Source organism: Micromesistius poutassou (assembly GCF_964030765.1).
Source record: "Micromesistius poutassou genome assembly, chromosome: 16".
Taxonomy (NCBI): domain Eukaryota; kingdom Metazoa; phylum Chordata; class Actinopteri; order Gadiformes; family Gadidae; genus Micromesistius; species Micromesistius poutassou.
Genome location: NC_140286.1, coordinates 6,546,473 through 6,573,706, shown reverse-complemented (window position 1 = coordinate 6,573,706; position 27,234 = coordinate 6,546,473). Strand labels below are relative to the sequence as shown.

The window sequence follows — 27,234 nt, the reverse complement described above, 5'->3', positions numbered from 1 at the left end:
TATGAGCACCGGTATAAACAAAGCCTCCCAATCTACCAGCAAATAAAATGCAAAGTGCAATGGAGAGCAGCGGAACGGGACCGTTCATTTGCCAAGTGCACACAGTGGAATATAATTTTAACACTATGCAAGTATCCTTGGGGACAAATGTCAAATATATAGAAATTTTTCTAAAGCAGCCTCTGCTGGCTAAATCACAAGGCTCAACATTTCTTTGTGGAAATACACTAGTGTCAGGCCTGGATTTTTTGGGGGAGATTTCTAGACAAGAGGATTAAGAGTAAAGAACTCAAAAGCTCCCTTTAAGATGTAAAGGCAGCAGCAGCCATAGAAACACGGCCTTCTTTCCCTGACTCACAGCGTCTGGCGGTACTACTCCTGATGTTTGTACACCACACCCTCTGCTGGCCATAGCAGGGACTGACACACCACACACAGCTGTACTCTTCTATATCAGAACGCAAGGAGCCGTAATGTTGAATGTTGAAATAATAAGAAAGTCAACGCTTATTCTCTCGAACTTTCAAATGAGAAACCTGTTGAGGTGTGAATGGCATTGTGGAATACAGTGGCACTTGCACGAGTGTCCCCAAATGTTTAGCATTCCTCAGGCAAGCACACTATCACGGTTCTACAATTGAGAGGCTTTAGTATAGAGCGACCTTGCTTTAAGTAGGCTTGTGTTTGAGGTAACTGGATTCAACGCCTGAGAGCTTGCTTTTGTTTATTCTCCTCTCACAGTAGCTCAGTGAGCAACAAGGCACATAAGAAAGATCGGGAGAGAGAGAGAGAGAGAGAGAGAGAGAGAGAGAGAGAGAGAGAGAGATAAACAGAAAGAAAGATACATAAAGAGAGAAATAGACAGAAATAGAGCAAGAGAGACAAAGAAGCAGAAGAGAGAAGCAGAAATATTCTCAAGAATCACTGAATTAAATCTGATTATTCTTTCCTGTTCAATAGAGTTCAACAAAGACATTTAGGGAGCTGGGGAAGATAGTGTTTTTCCAACTTAAAATTTTCCACCCGAAATCCCTAGCAGGGCTGTGTAAATAGCTACTAGATATGTTTTAGATAGGTTGAACTTATTTTCTTCGTTTTTTCAATTTCAGATTGTATGTATTGTATATTTCTTATGCAGAAGGCAGCGGTGTTTGGGATAAATGGTATCTTTTGTCAGGCCTAGAGGTTTGGATTACACAACACACAGGACATAAACAATTTTGATTCAAATTTTGATTTGTTGTTCAAGCCCAAGGTAGAGTTGACGTCGAGGGAGTATTACTCACACATCATTTCTCAATACGTTGGCGTATTGACAATAATGCTGTCGGCGAGATCACTGTGGTCGTGGTCCAAGGACCAAAGAATCCTTCTCCTATTGGACCTCCTGATAGCTCCTTCCACAAAGAAGTGACTGTAGCAATTTTTCTTAGTTTTTGTATTTAGAAATAACATTTTGATATTTATATATATATTGATTTAGTTGGGCAGACATTCTGTAAAGACTTTGCTTTGAGTGTTAAACACCTGCCTCTTGTTAGTATTAATGAAAATGGACTTACTGTCACTTTCTTTTACATAAACCATGAGCCATGCATGCCTGCACCAGAACCTACCTTTAGAAATAAAGCATTATTGCTCCAGAGAACTTGAATACGTGATTTGCTTCTGACTTGGTTAATTAGGCTCTTGTTGGCAATCTATTTGCCGGCTGAAACTCTCATAAATAATTGACTTACCATAAATTATTTACATCTTACTTACACTTAAACACGTCTCTGTTCCTTGAATAGTAATTCAAGTGAGAGGGATAGCCTCAGTCAGTACGTTTACATGCACAGCTTAATTAGATTAAAGCCATAGCTCGATTATGCTCCTCAATTGGACAACTGCAATTGTCCGCGTATACATGGCGGTGAGTAAATCGATTCATTGGCCGAAGCGTGTCATGCCCCGGTACGATAGGTGGCGCTGTGCCCATTTCAACTAGTGGTAATAGAGCCACCGGTTGACCTCTTTACGTCACCAGCAACAACAAACTCATTCGAGAAAGCGATGTTTCAGCAGACAGCTGTCAGTTCACTTTGGGTCTATATCATTTCTCTGACGCTCCATTGTTCCGACCTCTCGGTCGTATGCCGACTCCTCCGGCTGCTCTGCCGGCGGAGCAGTCCGCATACGACCGAGAGGAACAACAATGTAGGTGTACATCGCAATTAAAGCGGTGATAGATAGAATAGAATAGAATATCTTTATTTGTCATTGTAACAGGTACAACGAAATGAAGTGCATTCCTTGTTCAGTGCAAAAGCAGCAATAAATAAGTAAAAAGTCACTATGGACATAAAAAAGTGCATAAAAAACCACATACCCCACACATATCCCACCCATACACATCCACATTCATAAAATGTAAAACATAAAAGCTATGCTTTGGTAGCACCGTTCAGTGAGATAATGGCTGTTGGGTAGAAACCGTTTTTTAGTCTCTTTGTCCTTGTTTTTATGGATCTGTATCTCCTGCCTAATGGCAGAAGTTCAAACAGTTTGTGACCGGGGTGTGAGTCTTTCAGGATGGAACCACCATCACCATCACCATGTTCATAACAATTAGTTTACTATCCCTAAAGAGTGCCATCGGCAAACAGATGCTTGCTTTCTCCCAGTGGCGACTCCCACTCGTACCCAAAAATAAAACCAGTCGCTGACCCCGCTTCTGCCTCTTGTCTGCAGACTCGATCCAATCTGCACTTCCCTTCTCCCAACACTTAAAATATTGCTTTTGACTGTGGTAAAGCCACTTGACTGCTGCGCTGCCTTTGTTCAGCCGTAGGTAGGGAAACACGTTCTTTGTCATCGTCAGAAAAACGGATACATCATTAGATGTATCCGAAACCTTTAAGCCGGAGAATAGCTTTAATATCGCTAAAGTAAAAGAGAAAATGTGACAAGGGAAAAATGGGGGAGATAAATAATACACGCTGTGAGGGCATCCAAGACCTGTCAAAATAAACCGCTCATTCTTGACTGTCAGACTCATTGATGAAATCCTTTTAAACAGGGTTTTAAATGAAGAGTTTGTTATTTAGTGGATGCACGCAGTTTGTTGTGGTTATACACACCAACACACACACACACACTCACGCGCACACACACACATACCATTATTTTGGATGGGTTGGTAACAAATACGTCCCAAAACTTTGCTTTATCTTTTTGCACGTTATGGTTGGCCGAGGCAGCCAAGAACACAGCGAGAGCCGGAGGGGAGTGTGGAGAAGCAGAGCGTAAACATTGCACATAAGTAAGCACAAATATTCATTCAGCATCCAGTTCAGTTATGTTATTAATAGAGCTAGGAGCTTAACCACACGTCCTCCTGCTTGTCCATCAGGGTGCAGACCAAGCTGGCTTACGACAACATCACCACCATCACGTCCTGAGGCGTGCTTTTCTCAAGTATACAAACACATCTTCCCATTTAAAAGTTGGAGGATGCCTCATAATAAGCTTAGCTTCAATTGATATATCGATGAATGGACACGAAACAATCAAAGTGGTTTCAAAAAAACGATTGGTTTAATAGTGCAGTACAGTGCAACTTCAAATTATAATACTTTTTGTCCCCGGTGGGGAGGGGGGAGAGGGATCAAACTCGGTCAAGATCAAAAGTATTTAAAATTTGCATTACATCTTTGTAAGAGCAGCAACTAGCTGTGTGATGTAGCCTGCAGATGGTCATCCTCTTTTACAGTCGCCCCTTTCCCTCCCACAATGCATTTGATGTTCCCTGTATATGGAGCGATGCCTCCAACGCAGCTTTTTGATGTTTGATGTGCAGAGATCAGAGCGGGTGGGTGGCGGTGGTGGTGGGACTGGTGGTGGTGGTGGCCATGGACGGTGGCGGTGTTGGTGTTGGCGGTGTTGGGGGTGGTGTCATTTGTGCATTCGCACAAATGTACACCTAAAGCACCGGTTCAGTCATCTTTGGGAGGGAGAAAAAAAATGGTAAACTTCAAAGAAAATGTGCTGGGTCACCCTTTTAATGGAAACCTGGCCTCGCCCCCTCACCCAACATTTCAATTCGATCAACAATGGGTTGAAGTAAGCTCAAAAATGTGCTCACCCCGGTAGTACTCAGGGGGCCTCGGGTTCAGCGACATTGCGGCAAACGTGTATAGCATCAGTGCTCGCCTCTGCTCAGTCTATCTCTCTCATGTTCTCTCGTTCAATCTCTCTCTCACTATCTCTCTTTCTCTCTCTCTCTCTCTCTCTCTCTCAATATCTCTCTTAATCTCTCTATCTCTCTTGATCGCTCTCGATAGCTCTCTCTCTCGATCACTCTCTCTCTCAAGATCTCTCATTCTCTCTCTCACAATCTCTCATTCACTCTCTCTCTCTCTTGCTCTCTCTCTCTCTCTCTCTCTCTCTCTCTCTCTCTCTCTCTCTCTCTCTCTCTCTCTATCTCTCTCTGCATTGATCTCTAGTTTTAGGCCTGCCAATAGTATCTCCTTGTGACACCTTTCCCCCCTCGCCCGCTATCCGCTGCCATCCATTATCCATGACGTTAGCTTGCGTGAGCATTCTGCCCACTGTGGTAAATTCCTACTTCTGCCAGCCAATCGCTGACCGCTTGACGGACGAGGGAGTGCAGAAAGAGCAGAGGCTAACGCTCACTGCGAGTATTATTGCCGGACAGATGGCGAAACAGAAGTCGATGATGGTCGATGAGATGTATCAAAAGCAAATCTGCTCAAATAAATAAAACCATTACAGGTTGTTGCTCAGCTGTTCCGAAGTCTCCCAAGGTCACAGAATTGGCCAGACATAAAGGAAAGAAAAGGAGGAGAAAAACAACATCTCTGAATCGCCCATGGGCTACCCAAGCTTTGGCCTGTGTCATCAATAAAAGCCCAAGCACAAAACACTTTTTTTGTCTTGCTTTCATGAGCAGTTAATGATAAGTGGGCTCTGCCTACAGTATGCCCAAATATAGGCAGAGGCGAAATATAGGCAGAGGCGAAAGGCTTCTGAAGAAAGGACTCAAGTTTGAAAAAGTAAACCTGAACCTGGACTTTTGAGACTTAACTTTCTAGATTAGGTGATAGGCACAACTAAGCTATAGCAAATAAAATGTCTGGTCTGTCTCTTACTTTTACCTACTGAACCTTAAACTATCCAACACTGAACATATTTTCCAATCTCTTTTGCCCCTGGGCACTTTATAATATAGTATTTATTAGGACCAGAGAGAGGGCAATTCTTTACATACTAGTCCTGGTCTATAACTTTAAATGACCAATACTGCACTTTTTCTTTTTAACTATTACCTGCCCTCTATCAATTTTATATGACCATTCAGCAATATAGACTTGTAGACCAGGGAGTTTATATTTCACCCAATGGCCATTGAGATGCTCAGGTCCAAACCAAGCCTCCATAAAAATGTTCACTTGACTACTCCTTCATTTTATTTTATAGTCGTTATATGTCTGTCTGCCCGCTTGTATTGTGCCACATGTGCTTGTCATCCCTTGTTCTGTCTCAAGTTTTCCTTAATTTTCAGTCGTTGGCCCCAGACTGTGGAACGAACTCCCTCTTCATGTTAGGCTAGCCCCTTCAGTGCCCATTTTCAAATCCCTCCTAAAAATGAATTTAATTTCTCTTCTTTTCTTCTCTCGCTCGCATTTAACTCCATATAAGTTTAATTATTGTCTGTGTCCTGTGTTTATGTTATTTGTGTGTTCATAGCTACATAGTTGATTTGTACAGCACTTTGGTGAACTGTTGTTGTTTTAAAGTGCTTAATTTTCTCAATAGATTTGGGGAGCATTTTTGTCTTTCCCTGCATGAAGACTTAAGGTTTGGGGAGACTTGAACATTTGAACTTGAAACTTTGGGCCTGGGTAGACCTATAAGACCTTTTGAGTGTTAAGTGCTATAAAAAATAAAGTAGCCTTGACCTGACCTTTGCTGATGCACAAATCTACCCTCTCTATCGCTCTCCCACTCTCTCTCTCTCTCTCTCTCTCTCTCTCTCTCTCTCACTCTCGCTAAAAGGGTCATTTATGTATGAGTTTATTGGAATATAAAATGTTGTATAAAACATTACACAGTAATACACAGTTTTCATACACACTTCATGGAATGTAGTGCAATGAAGCAATGTAGTGCTCACTTAAGTAAACTTATAAGCATAAATCAAATATTGGTCTTAAAAGGCGAAAAACAAAAAATACACAAAGCCTCTGTGTGTGTGTGTCTGTCCCTGCAGAGGAGGGCGGTGATAGCCATCAGCCTGGGGGTGGCCGTGTCCCTCCTGGTGGTGGTGGTCAACTACTCGGAGAAGCCGTACGTTCTGCTGCAGCCCGTGTTCGGCCAGACCTTCAGCAGCCACTGGATGTTCTCCCGCCAGCCCCAACGGGCCTTCAAACCGCACACAGGCTACGTGAGCGTGCCCAAGCAGGAGGTAAGCCGCAAGACACTCGACACTCGACACTTGGTCCTCGCTCCGGCGATTATATCGGTATTGACAACTGTTTGCCAGTTTTCTAGCATGTGAGCTAGCCGTAGCACTGCTCGACGTATGTGCACGCTACCAGCTTTGTGAACAGGACATCTTCAAAAGGCGTGAGGTGCTAGTTCTTACAATACATCTCTGGGTGAGGGATAGCTCGCCAGCTAGCGTGAAGACATCAGAGCCTAGCTAATGTGAGACAGTCCGACAGTCCGCTTCAGACAATCAGGATGAAGCCTGGGACACTGTGAACTCTTACATCAGTTTCTGTGAAGAAATGTGTATGCCAACCAAAACTTTCCGCATTTACAACAATAACAAACCTTGGTTCGATTCTAAACTCAGACAACTTTGTCAGGCTAAAGAGGACGCCTTCAGAAGTGGGGATAGGACTCTATTCAAGGTACTCAGAAATTCACTGAACAAAGAAATCATATTGGCCAAGAAAAGCTACTCTGAAAAGTTGAAAAAACAGTTTCAGGCAGACAGGCCCTCTCTGTGGAGAGGTTTCCAGTCCATCACTAACTACAAGAAACCCTCCCCCACTGCAGAGGCTAATCTTGGTCTGGCTAACGACCTAACACTTTTTACTGTCGGTTTGAAAAAGACTCACTCACTCACAGTATGTTTACATGCACAGCTTAATTTGATTAAAGCCATAGTTTGACTATGCTCCTCAATTGGACCACTGCAATTGTCCGGGTATACATGGCGGTGAGTAAATCGATTCATTGGCCGAAGCGTGTCATATCCCGGTACGTTAGGTGGCGCTGTACCCATTTCAACTAGTGGTAATAGAGCCACCGGTTGACCTCTTTACGTCACCAGCAACAACAAACTCGGGCGGCATTCGAGAAAGATGTTTTCAGCAGACAGCTGTCAGTTCACTTCGGGTCCATATCATTTCTCCGACGCTCCATTGTTCCGACCTCTCGGTCGTATGCAGAGTCCAGCTGGAGGAGCTGGCTCTTCTGGCGGAGGAGTCCGCATACGGCTGAGAGGTCGGAACAATGGAGCGTCGGAGAAATGATATGGACCCGAATTGAACTGACAGCTGTCTGCTGAAACATCGCGTTCTCCTCCATGTTCGTTTCAATCTGGACTTCAGAGAGTCAAAGCCAAAGTTAATTTCCCCCAATTCCTTTTTCCCCCATGGGCGAGATTAACCCGACTAGGAGTCTTTACTTGTTGTGGAAGTACCAGAGAGTCGGAGAACCGGACACAGTCTGTAAGATTCATAATATCAGAGAATACCCCCATCAGTTCAGCCGCGGCGCAATGAATGAATAAAGATCGTAGTTATTTTACAACCTCGTTGATGAGCAACATTTAGAAAAACATGTACTTTTATTTTACAATTCTTATAGGGGGTTACTGAATTCACCGGCTTCCTCCATCTTCTGCACCACCTTTTTAAATGAATCGCCGTTTCTCGTTTTCCGACGGCGACAACAACAACAACAACACAACTATCGTCTCCTTCTACTTCCGGCTCACGGCCCCAGGAAAAGATCTTGAGCATGCGCAGAATGCAATTCAACGCATAAGCCAATTCGACTCCGTACATGCACGCTTAACTCGGCTATGAATCGCATTTATCTAGGGGTTTTAATTCGACTATGAGTAACCCAATTCGATTTGAGTATAACTCGACTAAGGTGTATACATGCATCTTAGTAATCCAATCATAGTTGGACTAAGCCAATAAGTCGACTTTCTTGAGTGTCATGTAAACGCACTGATTCATGCCCCCCTCCCCCGAGCTACCTGCCACCTCCATCTCCCCCCTGGCTTCCCCTCCTCCCCCTCCTCCTGCCCCCGCCACTTCCCCACCTTACCCCCCTTGTCCTCCTACTCCTACATGAGGAAGAGGTGCGTCACCTATTCCTAAAACAAAACACACGCAAAGCTGCCGGCCCCGACAGAGTCTCACCATCCTGCCTTAAGGCCTGTGCTTCACAGTTAGCGCCAGTATACACACGGATATTCAACAGATCCCTGGAGCTTCAAAAGCTCCACCATCATCCCTGTCCCCAAGAAACCCACGAAAGAAATCACTGGTCTAAACGACTACAGACCCGTGGCACTGACTTCAGTGGCTATGAAATGTTTTGAACGCCTGGTGCTGGCCCATCTGAAATCCATCACCGATCCCCTGCTGGACCCACTGCAATTTGCCTACAGGGCAAACAGGTCAGTGGATGATGCAGTGAACATGGGGCTGCACTACATTCTGCAACACCTGGATCAGAATGGGACCTATGCAAGGATTCTGTTTGTGGACTTCAGCTCGGCGTTCAACACTATCATCCCTGGAATCCTCACCGCCAAACTCTCCCACCTCTCTGTTCCCCCTGTCATCTGTCAGTGGATCACCAGCTTCCTGACTGATACTGAGCCAACATTTGAGGTTGGGAGCCATCACATCGGATACAAGTTTTCCCTCTACACCAATGACTGCACCTCGGGTGACCTGGCTGTCAAGCTCCTAAAGTTTGCAGACGACACCACTGTCAGTGGTCTTATCCAGGACGGTGACGAGTCTGCTTACAGACTGGAGGTTGAGCGGCTGGTATCCTGGTGCAGCCAGCACAACTTGGAGCTTAACACTCTAAAGACTGTGGAGATGAAAGTGGACTTCAGGAAACACGCCCCAGCACCGCCCCCCCTCACAATAGCAAACAGTCTGGCGTCCAGAGTGGACTCATTCAAGTTCCTGGAAGTCATCATTTCCCAGGATCTGAAGTGGGAACACAACATCAGAGCCACACTCAAAAAAGCCCAACAGAGGATGTACTTTCTAAGGCAGCTGAAGAAACATGGCCTACCACAGGAGCTTATGGCCATCTTCTACACAGCGGTCATTGAATCTATCCTCTGCACCTCCATCTCAGTCTGGTTTGGTGCGGCCACAAAGAACATAACAGAACAGAAGACATAAACAGACTCCGGCGCACCATCAGATCAGCTGAGAAGATCATTGGAATCCCCCTGCCCTCCCTTCAGGACTTGTACCTTGCAAGAACCAAAAAGTGGGCTGGGAAGATTACCAGTGACCCCACTCACCCTGGGCACCATCTCTTTGAACTCCTCCCCTCTGGCAGACGCTACAGATCACTGTATGCCAATACATCCAGACACAAACACAGCTTCTTTCCCTCTGCCATCAAGCTAATGAACAGCTAGTCCCCTTGCACTGTACACTGCTGCCCTTCCTCTATACCTACTGTACATACCATGTCCATATTGTACATTGTTTATACTCAAGGCAAATTGTATACGTCCCTCCTTCAGCCCATATTTATATATGTAGATTTTATGTATATGCATAATTAATACATTATGTATATTTTGTACATAAGATTTGTCTAATACCTACCAGCTACTTGTGCTGTGTCCCATGGCACGCAGCCTATATCTTCCCTATGTGGAAAATTTCTATATTGTGTGTGTGTGTATGTATGTGTATGTTTGTTTGTATGTCTATTGTCTACTGTCTGAGAGAGTGTCCACCCTACCAGAGTCAAATTCCTTGTATATTGTAAATTCTTTGTGTGTGCATACTTGGCCAATAGAGCTGATTCTGATTCTGATTCTGATTCTGACAGATGCTACTAGCATATGGAAATTCTGTTTTCCAAATTTCCCGTCCAGGATTAACAAAGTATCGTATCTTATATGTCTGCAGGAGTAGCTGTTTCTTGTTGTTGGTCTTATTTTGTTTCAAATGACGTATGCCCTTGAAATGTGGTCTGCAGCCCAATTCAGAAATGTGGAGTGTAGGGATATTGGTGATGAAATTATTTGACTTCTGACTCTACAAGTGGGTGAATCCGGCATCAATCAAACACACAAACACACACACGCATTTATATTGCAACATTATATTTCTATTTCTATCAATATAACATTTGGTATTCTTCACCAAACAACGTGATTTCCACGGCTTCATGTGAGCACTAGCCTGACATCATACCAGGTTCACTTCCACGCTACAAACCTCATTCAGCTACGGCAGCGACCAGAGCCACTCCTAATAGTTTAGCTTCATTCATTATCATGGTGTTTTGTGATTGGGTTGAAAAAAGTCAGTTTGAGGTCTCTGGATTCGCACGTGAATCTGAACCCCCCCCCCCCCCCCCCATGTCCGAGGACTCTCTTTCTGCTACCGTCAAACCGCCGAGGCGGTGCGCACTCCCTGCGCAATTTATGGAAATTGAAATATCAAAGCCTGTTAATTCCCCACCGCATCAAAATGTAAAACCCAGCAGCCGTGTGTTTGCTAATCAGGGAAGGTGGCTGGGTGGGTGGGCTGGGAAAAAAAAAGTCAAATTGAACTTGGAGGCAGGAGTGTAGGAGAGAGTATTAGCTTTTCGCTCAGTGGGGAGGTGGGGCGGGGGAGGGGGGAGTAGAAAAAAACAACACAACATGGATTTTGTAAACAGAGACGTGCACGCCATATTTCCAGATCTACGGGGGTATCGAACGCCCGGGTTCTCCACGGTTCGTGCTCAGTGGGCCCCTCCGAGGGTCCCCTGAGGCCCGTAACGAACAGCAGATGCTGGACCCCGACCCCACCCCACCCCACCCTACCCAACCCCTCCCCACGTTCTCTCTCCCGTCTTATCTCCCTCTACCTCCTGAGGGCACTGCCCACACCAATCCCAAAAGCGCAATCGCATCGCTCACGCACCCCCACCCCCGCAAGATCACACATCTCCCACTGGCACACCGCCTCGAGCCCTGCCTGGTCTAACATCACTCACCAGCCCCTCCCTCCCAGCCCAGCACAGGAGATCTATCCCACCTGGACCATAGAACGGCCGCTGAAGAGGATTATTAGGCCCTTTTATTTAATTTTAGGACCAGGGAGGTTGGGGAGAGAGTTGGTGATGGATATGTGGGGGGAGGGGGGCAGACGAAGAGGAGGGAGGAGGAGGAGGAGGAGGAGGGAGAAGGGTGAAGGGGGGGGGGGAGGCACTGATTGGCCTCAATGTCCATGTTGTCGTTAAGGCCTCGTCTGGGGGATTTTGTGATGAGTTGGCGAGTGGGTGGGGGAGGGGGGCGGACATGTATCGGACGGTCAAGGTGATGTCTGGAGCGATTAGGGCTCTACCGCGGCCCGTTCCGCTACGATCCATCCCACCATTGTTGCGCGCCGAAGTGAAACACCCCGTGGGATGGCCGGCCATCGTTTCCTTCTGACTAGCGGGGCAATTTTTCCTGATTATTGAACACAGTGTCAGTTCCCTGTCCCGGCCTCCGCCCGCGGGCACGGAGAGGCGCCATGGAGGGGTGGGTGTGTAGTAGTGGATTACCTGGCTTCTATCCACCGAATGACACGCAAACCCACCTTATTATCCCTGATTTGCCTGAGCCTGTTTCGCTGTGGGATGCAGGGGATGCTGGGAGAAATGGAAGCCATTTGTCTCGTCGCACCCGCCCACCACTAGCCTGATGCATCAGCCGCTTACTTCATTACATTTCATATAGCGTCTGAACACGAGCCGTAGAGATTCGTTTGCTTCCGGGAGGCGGTTGCTTCCGTTTGCTTCGACTAATCGCTGCTGCTTGGCGGTGACGTATGCTATGCGCCGGAAGCCGGCATCCATCTCGTCAACTGTTTACCGCAGCTTGGGAACTACACCGGTATTTCAGTTTGGGCGCTTCAGTTCGACGTCATCGCCCGTCATCGCCACATCTGCTCGCTGATTGGTCCGTCCGCTCTGGCGGACGGAGCAAACCGAAACGCATTGCTAGTTCCCTGACTATATGGTTGAGGCAAATTAAATTTGCCGGAACCAGTAGGCGGCGCTAGCCTGGCTAGCCCACCACACCGCCAACGCCAGGAACTCTGTGTTTCATTTAAAATATATATATATATTTTATTGTTTTTACAAATATAACATATACAGTAGATAAAAAATAAAACAAATCAAATGCGAAAACGATAAATGATAAAACATCCGGGAATTAGTCTCGAATGCCAGGCCTAAAGACGGTCCTGCATTGAACTATACCATGCTCCGTTTTCAAAGCCCTGAAAGCTAATTCCAGCTTTCATTTTTATTTTTCTCTTCCCCTTTAGAGGGCTCTTAAAATCCTGGGGAGGCATTTGGTGCTTTAGTGAAGTAATTATCGCTTATTAATGAATTCAGTTTGGGAGCGTTCTAACGAACAGGCAAGGTCAAGCACTCACTGCATGCTAAGGGAAACAAAACTCTTTTAATTCACCAATACCGCAGGCTAAGTGTGAGTCTGGCCGGTAGACGGTGTGATTAATAAGTGGGGGTTTAAACGACGGTGATTATAAAAGGCTTTGTGCTTCACGCTCTGTGCACCGGTACACTCTCAAACCCCCCACCACCCCCCTCCCTCCTCCCTCGCCATGAATCATGTCACAACAGCTGAGGTTAGAGCGCCTCATGGGTTGTGCGGACATTTACGACGGGAGAGCGAACAGCGAAAGGGCCGACGGTTCGCTCCGTGAGGCTGCACAGGCACGCGTCGGTGCCTTGCTCAACGGCCACCTCGGCAGCGCTAATGCGGGGGGGGGGAATGAAAGGTTTGTCGTATGAGCTGGCCTGGCTGCTTGTTGATGTGATTGATTGTGTGTGTTCGCCGGCCGCATCACGCCAGCAGGAACGTCAAAGGAGGGTCTCTGAAGTCTCTCTGAGCTGGGGGGGCCGCTCGACGGAGTCCACACACACACGTCATCTCGTGACGGAGGATGATGGATACTGTATATGTATTCTGTACTCTCCGTCTGTTTTCCGTGCATCCATTATAGCGCGGCCTCTGGGTAGAGCACGCCGCACAGGGGGGCCCGTGTAATATAATCAGTTATCCATGCTAAGTGAATTGCGGGACCCTTGCCTGTGGATCAAACGTTTCTTGTTGAGTGCAGGACAAAAAAAATAAAAAATAAAAGGTATCTGCCAGGGGTTCTTTAATGTTCCATTGCGTACTGTACAGAGCACCGTCATGCAGCACAACTGCAGTTTGTGTTCAGATCAGCTGCGTTAGTTTCATTCTCCATTAAGAAAATGATTGCGCAAGGCTTAGTCGTGACACTACTCCCCCCCCCCCCCCCCCCCCCCCGTTATTTGTATTACTGCATTAATTAACTTAGGTTTGGCTCTATCTAAACTAAATCAACTGTATTGGCGACCATTGAGTTCAACTCCCATTTCCAAGTCAGAACGACGGACCGACAGTCATTCGTCATCAAAGCTTCACAAAGCATAGAGCAGCGGCAGGTGTGATTGTTGTTGTTTACTGAAGAATGGACTCATAATCCCATGATGCATGGGATGTCAGAATGCCCTAAAGGGATGCCAAAATGTCCAAAGTCCTTTCAAATGGTTTGTATTCCGAGCACACTCCATTATAAAAGGGCTGCATGTTGTTTGGGACATGGTGGAGAACTCCCCGCATCCATTTTGATTATAATTGCTGTGGAATAAATGGTGGCATTTTGAGCTATTAACATTATTGAAAAATATGTGCACGGCTGAATCCCTGAAAACAGAAATCGTATTATCTGTATTGCACATCCGTCAATTACGTGGATGTACCAGACGGTAACGAGAATTTTCGAGAGGTTTAAATTGTTTACCTGGTGTTATGAGTGGGGAAAGTGTACATAAAACATATTCAGCTGGTGGAGTGGCCAACATTTATTATCTAGGGTAAGAAAGACACTGGTGCATTAAGACATTTATTTGTAAAAATCCAAGCTTGATTGATTCTTCATAAGCCCTATGTGACCTTGACGAGTCCAAATTCCATTAGTGTAATCACTGCTGCTTCTAAAAGCAGTGACATTAATCTAAGGGGGCAAAAACATGAAAATATCAAAAGGGCACTCACTTGCGCACACGCACACACACAATTTAAGGACTCCATTTTGCTCTACATCATGCAACACCCATTTGTAAGGGGCAAGACAAACTGCTCTTTTGCTGACTCTCCTTCATAATTCATCATTTTAACTACGCTGCGATGATATTACAAGATTACAGCATGTAATCCTGAAGTCGGGTTTGATTTGTATGGAACAAAAGAGAGACAAAGTGGCAGTGGACCCTGTTCCGAAAGTGCCTTAAACAGGACAAAACTATCTAGGGTGAAGATAATTCACAGCTATGCATATCTGAGACAGCATTATATATTGGGGCCATATACTGGGGCCATGTCCATGTAAAAATCGATTCTTAGTTGGCTTCATAAAGTTTGTAATAATACAAACTGCATTTTTAACACTTGTTCTACGTGCCGTGTGAGAATTGGTCTCGGTTGCTGCGGCGCATCCATCAAACAAGACAGGTCAACCAACAACAACACTTGTTATAAGATATATTTGTAATAAGATTATATATATATATATATATATATATATATATATATATATATATATATTAGAAACAGGAATCGGCCAGCGCCATCTTATTTTAAATGAGTGTGGCCGAATTGAACAGAACATCATTGGCGCAAATTGACTACAGGCGAACACACTAAATAGCGCCCTCTGCAGGCCGGCACCATTAATTATTAATTTAAAAAAAAAATTAAAAAAAACGATTTACAGTCAAATCAGGCGAAACAAACATCCCAAAAGATTTGCTAAATCGATACTCGCATTTAGCGGTTTCTCTAATTCTTCCCTCTTCCCCTCCCTCCCCTCCCCTCCCCCTCTCCCCCTCCCCTGCAGCCGCTGAAGCTGCAGTGCGAGCTGTGCAGCATTGTGTCCAGCTCGGGCCAGATGCTGGGCCAGGGGGCGGGGCCCAGCATCGACCGCTCGTCCTGCGTGTGGCGCATGAACAACGCGCCGGCGCGGGGCTTCGAGCGCGACGTGGGCCAGAGGACCACGCTGCGGGTGGTGTCCCACACCAGCGTGCCCCTGCTCCTCAAGAGGCCCCAGCAGTTCTTCGGGGCAGCCGGCGCCGGGGCCGGGGTCAACGACACGGTGTACGTGGTGTGGGGGCCCCTGCGCAACATGCGGCGGGACGGCAAGGGCGTGGTGTACAACATGCTGCGGCAGGCGGCCGAGCGCTACCCGCAGGCCCGCATCTACGTGACCACGGAGGAGCGCATGAACCACTGCGACATGGTGTTCAAGAAGGAGACGGGCAAGGACAGGTGAGTCCCTGGGCACGGAAAGACGTTTTCGATTCCGTTGGTGAGCCGTTAGATGAACCCCCCCCCCCCCTTTTCCCCTCTGCGAGACCTTTCTTGAAGACCCCCTGGCTTGGAATGTGGTCGGCCCTTCAGTTTTTTTGTTTTTTCTCCTCTTTGATTCTTTGCATTGCTCAACGAGGGGGGTGGGGGGGGGGGGGGGGGGGGGCGAGGAGGGGGTGGGGTGGGTGGGCGTGGAGGGGCTGCCAATGTTTACCCTTCAGTGCATCCCTAGGCTGCGGCTCGCTGCTGGAATATTGATACCGTTGAACTTTTATCGATGTCCAGGGCCTGCACGCCGCACTCTCTCTGCTCTCCCTTGCTCTCAGAAGCTCGCTTTCATCAAGTGCTTTCAAAGTGACTCTACCCCCCTCCCCACCCCCACCACCCCCAACCCACCCCCACCCCATCTCCCTCCCTCCCCTCCCCTCCCTCACCCAAAAAAAACCACCCGGGAGGCCATTTTGAAAGAGGGGCTTTGATGAGCAACCCCTCAGATGAAATTCACCAATGTGCCGTAGAAGGCAGCCAAACGCCGGTCTGGGCAAGACTCTGGCTAATGAGGTAACATGATTGCCGTCGTCGTCCTGAAAACCCACGATGCAGCTGCTGTCGAGACTTCCCCAGCTGTTTCTCCTGTGCTCTCCCTGAGTGGGAGACATGTAAAACGGGGAAGTTATGGATGGTTGTTTGTGATCCATGCATCATGAGCTGTTTGTTTCCCAGGGAGGAGTTTTTGGTCTGTGGTAGTGAAGTCAACACCGTGAAGCTGAAAGGAATGATTATTTACGTTGACCATGAATATATTGAGACTTGTTTCAATTAATCAAGTCGTTATTTATCGCAAGGCAAAAAATAATGGGTAACACGAGTAACCAGCGCCCAAAGCGACCAAGCATTGAACAGAAGAAAAACCAAACCAATAATAGCAACCATTTCTGAACTAAAGCACCAAAGCATAAAATTGGTAGCTGAGTAATTGACTGATTGAATTCCAACAATGTTTAAGCTAGCAACAAAATCATCATTAACTTATTTTCCGTATAATTGACTTCAGCACCAGACAACCCCCCCAAAATAACTGGCACCTTGCTGCTATTTTTGTCGGCCAATGAGAATACGAGGTTAACGACGACACAAAGTCAATCCAGTGGTGCTATTGTTCCGCCGGAGGAACCATACACGACATCTCTCTCTCTCTCTCTCTCTCTCTCTCTCTCTCTCTCTCTCTCTCCATCCCTGTTAACTCAACTTAAGAGGATTACCATGTTTGCTAATAGCCGTGGCATCCGTCCATTTCTGCCCCCATTATCCAGCGCCTCGTCAGGACGACGGGGTTAACCCTGGGTTCCATGTACGGGCTCCGTGCTCAGACATCATTCAGAGTGGCCAATCAGCAGAGCAAGGCACTCTCCGCGCCTGGGAGAGATACCATTAACGGGGTCCTATTGTGTACATCCGACTTCTCATTGCCCTTGCACACATGGGGGATGTCATTGGGGAGTTCAGCCGACGGTTAAAAGTTAAACGCGAAACCGGCTGCACTGTAGTCCCCGCAGTAATGTCGAGACCGAGAGCGTTGGGCAGATTGGACGATGTGACTGGTGTGGTTAGTGATCTGGCTCATGGTTCTCCCCCCCACCATTCTACGAAGTGACCCAGACCACTAGTGACGGTAGTTTGGCATATCGAACCAATTCCAAGGTGTCCGGAGGGTGAGGCAGAAACAGAAGCAGAAGCATGTCTTCTGCAGCACTTTCACATAGAAATAGATCCAGTCGCTAAGGAGAGAGTGGTCGGGAAGGAACGCCCACTAGGAGGTAATAAGGTGAGGATGAGTCCAGGGCTCAGTGCCTCACTACAGATGATGGATCGACCCACGTTGTTGTTTCTTCATTTTAGTATCATGGTTTTTAAGATAGCTTGATCCCGTATAGAGGGACACAATAGCGCTGATTGGTAACAGAGAATACAACATTTGTGCATGAGCTGTTAGCACAATTTGGAAACATAGTGTGAATTTATCCCTGTTCAATCATAATATTTATGATTGACATCTCATATTTTATGAAGTATCATAAACATTTATTCGTTGCGATAAACTGTGTTTATGGTTTATGGAGGAGAGCGCTGTTCTTGCGTCGGTCTGTCAGCGTTGGTGAGCGTCAGGCTCGATGACTGATGTCATCACGCGTCCGCAGGCCTGTGACCCCGTGTGAGTGGGTTTGATGGGTGAGGCTGGAGAAGGGGCAGGATGGTGTCCTTTGGTGAAGCGTAAACGGTGAAGTCGTAAAAAAAGTCTGAATCGTCGTGCCTCGCTGGGTGGAGAGAAACGTGGTAACAAAGTGGATGAATCGTAAACTGTCAAACTCGGTGCAACAACACGATGTGTTCGGCTCCTAAACACAACACACACCGATGCCATGTCTAGGAGAATGTTAACGTTCACGTGACTGTGAATCCCATGTAAATATGTGTGCATGCTTATTTTCTACATGCACTATGCGTCTATGTGTGTGTGTGTGTGTGTGTGTGTGCGTGTGTGTGTGTGTGTGTGTGTGTGTGTGTGTGTGTGTGTGTGTGTGTGTGTGTGGGTGCATGTGCGGCTGTGTGCACATGTGTATTTGGTTACGTCTTTTGTGCTCTGTTTCTGTGTTTGCATTTGAATTTTCTGTGTGTGTGCTTAGTTGCTTGTGTATGTGTGTTTGTGTGTTTGGGTGTGGGTGTGTTTGTTTGCATAGTTGCTTGTGGAAGTGTGTGTGTGTGTGTGTGTGTGTGTGTGTGTGTGTATGTATGTGTTTGTGTTTGTGCATATTTGCTTGTGGGAGTATGTGTTTGTGTGTGCATGTGTGTTTGTGGACGTATTTGCTTTTGGATGTGAGTGTGTGTGTTTATGTGTGTGTGTGTGTGTGTGTGTGTGTGTGTGTGTGTGTGTGTGTGTGTGTGTGTGTGTAATGCTTGTGGGTGTATTTGTGTGTGTGTGTTTATGTGTGTGTATGTAATGCTTGTGGGTGTATGTGTGTGCTGTACACCGGCCGACCGTCATTGCGAGGGTAATCACGGTTCCCGTCAGATGCGGAGCGATGACCGAACACAACCCCTAATTACCCATATCAGCCGCCTGCGAAACAGGCATCACACACACACACACACACACACACGCGCAGACAGAGTTCAGCAGCCAAGCTGGGGCCTTACCCTGATTGGATGCAGAGGGGCAGTTGGGGATATGACCCTGTTCGACTGACTGCTTGGCGGTGCTCTTTGATTGGTCGAAATGCACGTAATTAGCCGCCTGTGATTTTGAATGGCTCCCTGAAATCCTTGTGAGTAGATTGAGGTTGTGAGGGCTGGAAAGTATCAACTTGGGAATCATGAAACTGTATTTTCATGTGGATGATGGTGATGATTGGGACTTTTCCAAACAAAAGCTGTTTTTGTAAAATGCTATGAACTTCACACCAAATAAAACCTCTGCAAACATAAAGGTTCATTTCATTAAAAGATATATTACAATTAATGTTTAGACTGTTCCAGATTAAGAAAACTATTCCCAGCATTGGCATTTCAACAAGTCTGCCGAGAGAATATGAGGATATATTAATCTTGTGTCTGCTGCTGAGACATTAAGGATATGAATAAAGCAATTATCACACATTATTCTTCCTATGCGTGTGTGTGTCTGTGCCTGAGTCTGTGCATGCCACTGAGTATGTGTATATATGCATGCGTGTGTGTGACACTGTGCGTATGTGCCTGGCAGTGCGTGCGTGTGTATATGTGTGACAATGTGGGTATGTGTGTGCGTGTTTGCGTGTGTACACGGTTGATGGTGTTTTCATCTCAATCCCTGCATGGTGTTAGTATGGATCACAGGCAGGGTTGTTTCGGGTGCCCGTACGGGGGCCTGCATCAGCCCACGGTCTACCACATCTGAGCAACACTTCATTTCCACATTCCAACACGCTCTCTCACACCTGAAAACCTTAAGGGACCAAAACCGGAGAAGCCGGGCACAAAAATACATTTTCGTAACCTCAATTAATCAACATGAGTCGAGGCTAAGTCTGGCTAAGCCCTGAGACCAGATATGTCACTCTCCAAGGCCTCCTAAAAATATGTGTTAAATAAGAACAACTATTTGAATGTATTGCCATGAATGTCACGGCCGCATAATCCTGCTTCCTAATCTCCACCACCATCCACTCAAAGCTTGAGTTGAAATACCACTCGCAGGGATTTCTGCGCTTGCTAAAATAGTTTTAATCGCGTAACTTGGTAACGACCCTCCATGGAAGAGGTTCCTTTTTTTTGTCATTCCGCTCTGATATATTCCACCCAATTATACATTCTCTCTGCCCAGGCCAGGGGGGGGGGAAGTACTTTGAAGTAACACGTGATGATGTTATCGGCTACAGGGTGTGGAGCACGTCCGAAACAGAACAAATTGAGACACGCTAACGGTTATTAGGATTGGCTCGATGGCATTGAGGTGCTTTTTTTTATTCCTCCCTCTCTTGGTTCAGCACTTGGAGCTCACTGCGCACACACACAAAAAAACAACGGTACAAAAGGAAGTTGTCAAAGGGCTTAATTTGCTTCGATGTAATCTACCTGTCGTAGCAACCGTGCGACCATTGGCTTCAATGTCAAGCAACTCTAAGCCAGTGCTGAGTCTTTTGTTTGTGGTGTGTGTGGAGCAGGTGACCTTATCTGGAATTGCTTCGTGTTTTGGATGTCAAGAGATTGAAAAAATAAAAGAAGAAGATGGCGGAAGATGGCTATCCTTATATATACACTTTGTACACCTCGAGCCGGCGTTAAAGATGGAAAACACAAAGCAGGCGCTATGAGGATCCATCTCAAATAGCTGTAATTTCATGCTTATCAGCTTGTGCTGCCAAACAGAACAATATAGGAGTGGTATTGTCTCTCCCAGGCGGCGTGGTTCTTTCCCCTACAGAGGACTGGAACTCATAAACACAAAGTGTGCCGCTCTGAATCCCCAATCCCCACCGATGCCTTTCTCCCCTCTCCGAGCGAGCATGTAATGACATTACATCTGCATCGAATGTCAGTAATTGCTGTGAGATTATCCTATTAAGTGAAGCCGTCAGAAAAATGTAAACCAAACCGACCTCAACTTTGAAAGTGGACAAGGCCGACGGAAGAAAAAAAAAGAAACCAAAGAAGCCTGTCATCACACCACCTAAAGCAGGGGGGGGATCAGCACCTTGCTGTTCATAACGTCCTCTTGCCCCCCGCTGTCCCCCCGCCATCCCTCCGTCCCCATCTGAGAGATGAATGAGCCGAACATCGGCTCAGGAGGGCCGGGGGGAGGAATGGGGGAGCAATTGTCTGCTCAAGGCAATGTGCAGTGTGCCTTAAATCCCATTAGCATTTAAGAAGGTAATAACATAATGACACTCCTAGGAACCCACCGCACGGGGACATTGAGGAAGCCGTTTGGAACATGGCAGGGCCTGAGAAAACCTTTTATCCTTGGCCGTTAACATGTGTTTTATCTACTTATACCGCCGATTTTATGACACCTATGCAGCTTCTATATATTTATTGAGAGAAAGCATTTGGAGTTCACAGCGTAGTACTTCCGAGAGTTTATTGTACGATTTATTTCCCAGACCCGCTAATCGCGTTGGAGGTCGCTGAATCTCGGTTGACAGTTGGGTGTTAGGGTTAGGGTTATGGTTAGACATTTTCTCCAGACGCAGTGAGTCTTACAAACATTTTGCGTAGCGGCGGCACTGCTAACCGCGGTGGGTAGCCTCCCTCGTGAAAAACGAATATACTTAGGGATGACCCTTTCCATGGATTTCAGAAGAGCACAACAGTAAAAGAGATATGACGGCTCTAACTTGTAGAAAATAAGGGTTTTCCTAGACCAAGGGGACCGGTTGGGATGTGAATGAAATCCCGCACTGCGGTTAGCGATCGTGCGCAATTCCAGTTTCCAACTCGGTGTGTAAGTGACAGATGCGACACACCAGCGGCGTTTGAGGAGGGTGCTGGCTGTGTAAAAGGCCTGGGATCAGATTAAGCGATGGAATGCTCTAGTCACGTACCGAGAATGTTTCACAGGTATGTGCCGTCAATTTTAACCACTTGCCTCTACTCCTAACTTTTTTTATTTTTTTTATTTCCCCCGAGCTTTCGTTTGACATTTTAAGTGCAGCGAGTGCAGAATTCTGAGCTTCTTGACACCTTAGCAAACAAGCGAAACTGATCCGTCTTCATACATCTGCTGGTGCCCCAGAGACAGCCTCACCTGGGGTCACCTTCCCCCTCTGCTCTGATGCTGAAACTGACAGTAAAGGATCCCCAGAAGTACTCTCTGGCTCAGTCTGGAGTCAGTGTCCTTTCTATTGACACCTATCCCAGACCGCAATTAAACCGCTCACAGGTGGTCAAACTTTGATTTTGATACGATATATAACATCACGCTCCAGCACTGAGCAAAAAGAAAACATGGCTGGCATGGCTCTCGTTTGTGACATCCTGAGAAATACAAATAATTGTAGCTTAAATGGTTCCTGTCGCATCCCGCACAGCAGTGCATGCTGCGCGATCCACTACTACACGTTGCCTCTGCTAAAGTGGATGTGCTCTAGTCACTTCAGATTATACTCGCAGGGCTTTCTGAAAGGGGGAAGTAATCACTTCTTCTTCGCCAGTGGCATTAAAGTCTTCTCTGTTAAATAGTCAAGAAGCCCTCTTCCCGAAGAGAACGTCTACTGTCAGACATAAAAAATTAAAAAATTAAAAAATAAAAAAGATATGAGTGTGTCAAATAATAATTTAGTAATTTACTTGGAAAACATGGGCTTTCTGAGTGATAAGTTAATTACATTTCTTATTTGTATTAAAATAGAAATGTGAACTTTTTACATGGCAACAAGTTTAATGTTGAACTTTTGTAGAACTGAGGGAATGGGAACAGTGAGAATTGATTAGCAAAACATGTTTGAGTGAGTGTGAACTTATTTGATCAATTATGATGATCAATTAATTCATGAATTGATCACTGATTGCTCATAAACGTATTCATTTTGCTTGGTTATGACGTTGGTTAGAGATAGACTCGTGTACCAAATACCAATATCAAGATGAATCCAAAAAAATTCTGAAACCCTGATTTAATTATTTACAAAGCCACTTTCAACGTTAACTTCTGTTAGCATGTTAGCACTTCTGAAAAGCCTTATCGGCTTTTCACCAAGGTGTTTACAGTTAAGTTGAGCCACGTAAAAGGATAGTATCACACCATTGCTCCAAATCGGCTTCGGTCTGGAGGCGGACAGCCCTCTCTACCCTGTTCTTAAAGATCCTCGATAGTCTTGGGGCTCCATATCCTAGGGAACATTGAGTGCCGATATTGGCCTCGTCATGATGCTGATGGTGCATGGGATAACTGGAATGGGTCCAAGGGAGCAAAAAAAAAAAAATCATTTCCATCTACCGCATTCGTGAGCAGTGGTCTCACGGATGGCTGGGTGTCTGTTAAGGGGATTTCACTTAGCAGTCTTCATTTTGGTTTGCATTGCCCAGAATGTCATCAGCCACACGACCAAATGAACACATTTGAGTTGTGCTGCAGAAATAATTGAATACAGCAGGGAACAAACCTTGCGTTTGGTACAATTGATCCTATGAACATACATTATTTTTTACCTTTGAAGCATATTTATAGCAGTCCATTTTTAACCGTCTTCTGGGCTTCAGGCAACTCAAGTAAGAACAAAAAATTGCGGGTGTCAGTTGCTGTAAAACAAACTATATTGCGGGGAAATGTGTTGGCCAACTAAAAATACTGCTTGCACTGCGCTTATTATCAGGCTGTTCTCAGGTCAAGCTCCCCATCATTAAAAAATGAGAATACCTTTTTTTTATGCAGTTGTACTCAACCGTTCTTCACACCTCTGCCAATTATAAACGGTGGTCCATCCAAGGAAAAATCACAATAAATTTGAGATAATATGCAAAAAGGAACAGGTGCAACTGGGATTCACTTTTAATGGTGTTTCTGTATGTGGTGAATAAACAGGTACAAGGACTTGTACTGAGCCATCAGAACCACCATGAAGGGGTTTCTACCTCTTGGTCTTGTGTACTTTGAAAGTCAAATCAACCCTTAGAAACCACCTTTGGAAAGGCCTGCGATGCACTGCCTTGAGGGCGATACTGGAACCTGTCCTATGCCGTCACCGAGCCGTGCAGCAAATTGCTGTTGTTTTGTCCACTCCAACACTTCATCAAACTGATGGAGTGAGGCTGATAAGCCACCACGGTGTGTCTGGTATCTGGTCACATGATTCTCGTCCCATTGGTTCATCACATGATGTGTTACCCGTTGTGGAATCTTCCCTTTTGGATTCCTCATTTGCCCATCAAAAAAAGTTATATTCTTTGTTAGAGAGAGTGCAAAGATGTTTTACTGTAAATGGCTCAGATGCCATTCAATAGCAGCCAGAATTTCAAACAGTCCGACTTTTTTTTACTTTTTGTGCCCGTCAGGCTTTACTAGTGTCTATCTGGTGCAATCTAGAGCGCGCTCGCCCCTGCATGGAGGTGTCCTATTAAACCAGGAACAGCCCTTCTCTGTTGCAAAGGCATAACGATTTTCCCCTCCGACGGCGTATCTCCACCCTTTCTCTGTGAGTCGTCATAAATCTTCTTTGCTTTTTAGGGGAGCCCTCGGCAGGCTTAACGGTCTGCGAGAGCTCCATAATTCAATATCGGACTTTTGCATGGGATTACTTGCCATTCTACTCATCCCATGAGGCGCCTTTACCAGAAGGAAGGCTGCGCTACATTATTCAGCGCTGCACCGGGGATTAATTGATTATTGAGCTCTGAAATCAATGATAATCTGTAGCTCTGCGTGTGACTCTGGATGTAGAGTCTTCGTCCTGATCTTCACCCCCCCCCCCCTCCTTGGAGGAATCTTCACTTGAGTTGCATCTTAATCTGTTTTGCTACTGGGGGGGTTCTAACTCGTGGGGGTATAATGCTTGTATGTTGAATTGGCTGTGTAGCCTTCAACATGTGATTCAATGCGAGCGCTGACCTTCGCTGTAGCATTGTTAGCCGCCGTCGTCGTGAAATTGCTTTCACACAATACGCTCGTATGCTCTGTATTTCAATTCAAAGGCTTTTTATTTTAACAGAATTGGAGGACCTTCAAGTATGTAAATATATGTATGGACGGTTCAAGTGAGCTGAAATTATAAATACATTGTGCACTACATGCTTGCTGGGGAGGACCCACGGTCCTGCGAGGCTTAGCATGTAAATCACGGTCATGAAACATAAATGCAGCGTGAATTTCAATTACCAAGAAGCATCAAGCCGTGTTAAAATAAAACCAATGCCCCTATGAAACTGTGATTAGGAGTGGTTACGACCCGCAGGTCTGGAGTAGCGGCTACAGTATATTCAATTATTTATATCGTTTATTTATGTATCACGGTGGGGATTTATTGCTAGGGGAGTCTCAAGTGGCCATTTTGAAAACATACAGAATTCCTCACAGCTTGAACTGCTCAGAGTAGAACCAGGCTTTTTCTCTGTCTCTCCCTGCACTACCTTGATAAAAATGTAGACCAGCTTCTCATAGAAATGCTTATTATAAAATGTTCACCTTCATATTGTGTGCCATGACCTTGTGTGCCGGCCTTCCCTAACGCATGGAGTGGTAGGTAGGGATTTTACGTCTGTAGGACATGTATTCCAAAATACGTTTGCAGCCTGTTAATATTTTTATTGAATGCCTGACTGCCGTCTTTGTATTACTTTGGTAAATAGTGACGACATGATCTACTGTACATCGCTTGAAGGATAGAAGATAAAAACTGAATTAGAATTGAATATTTCATAGTATTCTTTCCATTACTTAGAAATTCATTCAGCATAAGGTTTTATGCTGAATGAACCGACTGGTCTAGTCAGAAATGTGACAGAACCATTATCTTTCTTCCTCTTATTGAACAAAGACAGCCTTTAAAGAGCATGCAGATATGAATGTCGAGAAGCCATATCACTATACTTTCAAATGTTCATTTGAAATTAAATGTAAAACCAAAATATAATTCCTGTTTTTATGGGAGGATACTTTCCATTGGAGCTATGTTTTATATTGCAGAGGTACTGGCCAACCTGAAACACTAAAGATACTGCTGACAGCTCCTTCAGTACCTTATGTACCTAATGTTTTAGTTTGCAGGTCCTTTCATTCTGAATTGCTGAAAAGCTAATTATTCAGTACCCTACAATGTATGCTGCCAAATGAACATCCCTCAAGTGGGATGTAAAACATGATGAACCATGCAAGAAAGTACACTTCTGCAGCACATCTTATATTGACTAATTGGGTTTTGTTCCGATGGCACAGCAATAAAATAGGACTTCCATCTGTTTTTCGGTCAATTCTGTTGAACTTTTTAAGGTGAGGTCTAATAAAACGTCTGTGTGTGTGTGTGAATTAGTTTGAAAGAACTTTCAAACTCATAACTAACTTTCCATTACCTACGTGGACTTTACCTCATTTTCCCTCATTTTTCCCAGCATTTCCGAGGAGAGGGAACAACTGTACTACAAAGAGCAACGTGGGTCTGCGTTGCGACAGAAGTCTATACAGACATCCTTTTAAGATCTTTTCATTCTATTCTCCATCGGGTCTCCGTTTTCAAAAGAGATTCAATAGACCATGCAATACTATGAAACTAGTTGTTATCACACTCTTTTTCGGGATAAGAGTATGCTAAATGTATGGAGATTTAATCTTTCCATTAAGCATAAAACTGTACAAATTGCTGGAGTTACTAACAGATGCGACCCCAAAAAACATGTCTGCAATGGGTGCCAGCACCATCCATAATGTTGGTTCTTTTTGTTAAATAAAATCAACATAAAATAAGAACCCAAGTAAACAATATTAACCATATTTTTGCAATAACATTTGCGCAGAACAACATTTTAAGTGGTTTGCTGGTAAATGGGCCAATATAGAATGTCCAGTTCTACACTAAACTGGAAATGCACAATTAGGTCCATACAATGCTTTCATCATAAGTGGAGAATCCATCTCTGAAATCGCCTTCACATAACCAGCCACAATTCATCAACTAATTCAAACATTACAACCAACAAAAGCCAGAGTTTATTCTCTTCTTTTGCGTTTTTACATTTCAGAGACAGGTTGCTGTGTTTGATTTCCTCCCTGAGCCTCCCATTTATTTCTTTCCCTGACCCCTATCGCAAAAAAATAAACCTAAGTGAGATCCAATCTCCTTACACGGCTCGGCAGGAAGCCGGCGCCTTGATGAAGGGAAGCGGGGGAGCCCAGACAGCGTCCCATATTTTCCTCTGCTACTGTGCAAGAATATTAAGACCCCCCGCCGCTCACAGCCAGCAGAGAACCACACATAATCAGTATGATTCCACATTAAAGGATTGAATAGAAAATAACAATCCTTTCAGATACATTTTTTCTTTTCTTTCGTGCAGTTGATCATTAGGGTGGT

The 27,234-nt window shown here is 45.4% G+C and overlaps 1 protein-coding gene across 1 annotated transcript in view; it reads left to right on the top strand.

Annotated features, from left to right (window-relative positions):
• Window positions 1-27,234, top strand: part of st6galnac3 (ST6 (alpha-N-acetyl-neuraminyl-2,3-beta-galactosyl-1,3)-N-acetylgalactosaminide alpha-2,6-sialyltransferase 3) — a 58,588-nt gene that overhangs the window by 23,121 nt on the left and 8,233 nt on the right. The window contains exons 2-3 of the mRNA XM_084480690.1: window positions 6,275-6,469; window positions 15,231-15,658. Of these exons, the coding sequence (XP_084336816.1) occupies window positions 6,275-6,469; window positions 15,231-15,658 (623 nt within the window). The remainder of the gene's footprint in view (window positions 1-6,274; window positions 6,470-15,230; window positions 15,659-27,234) is intronic.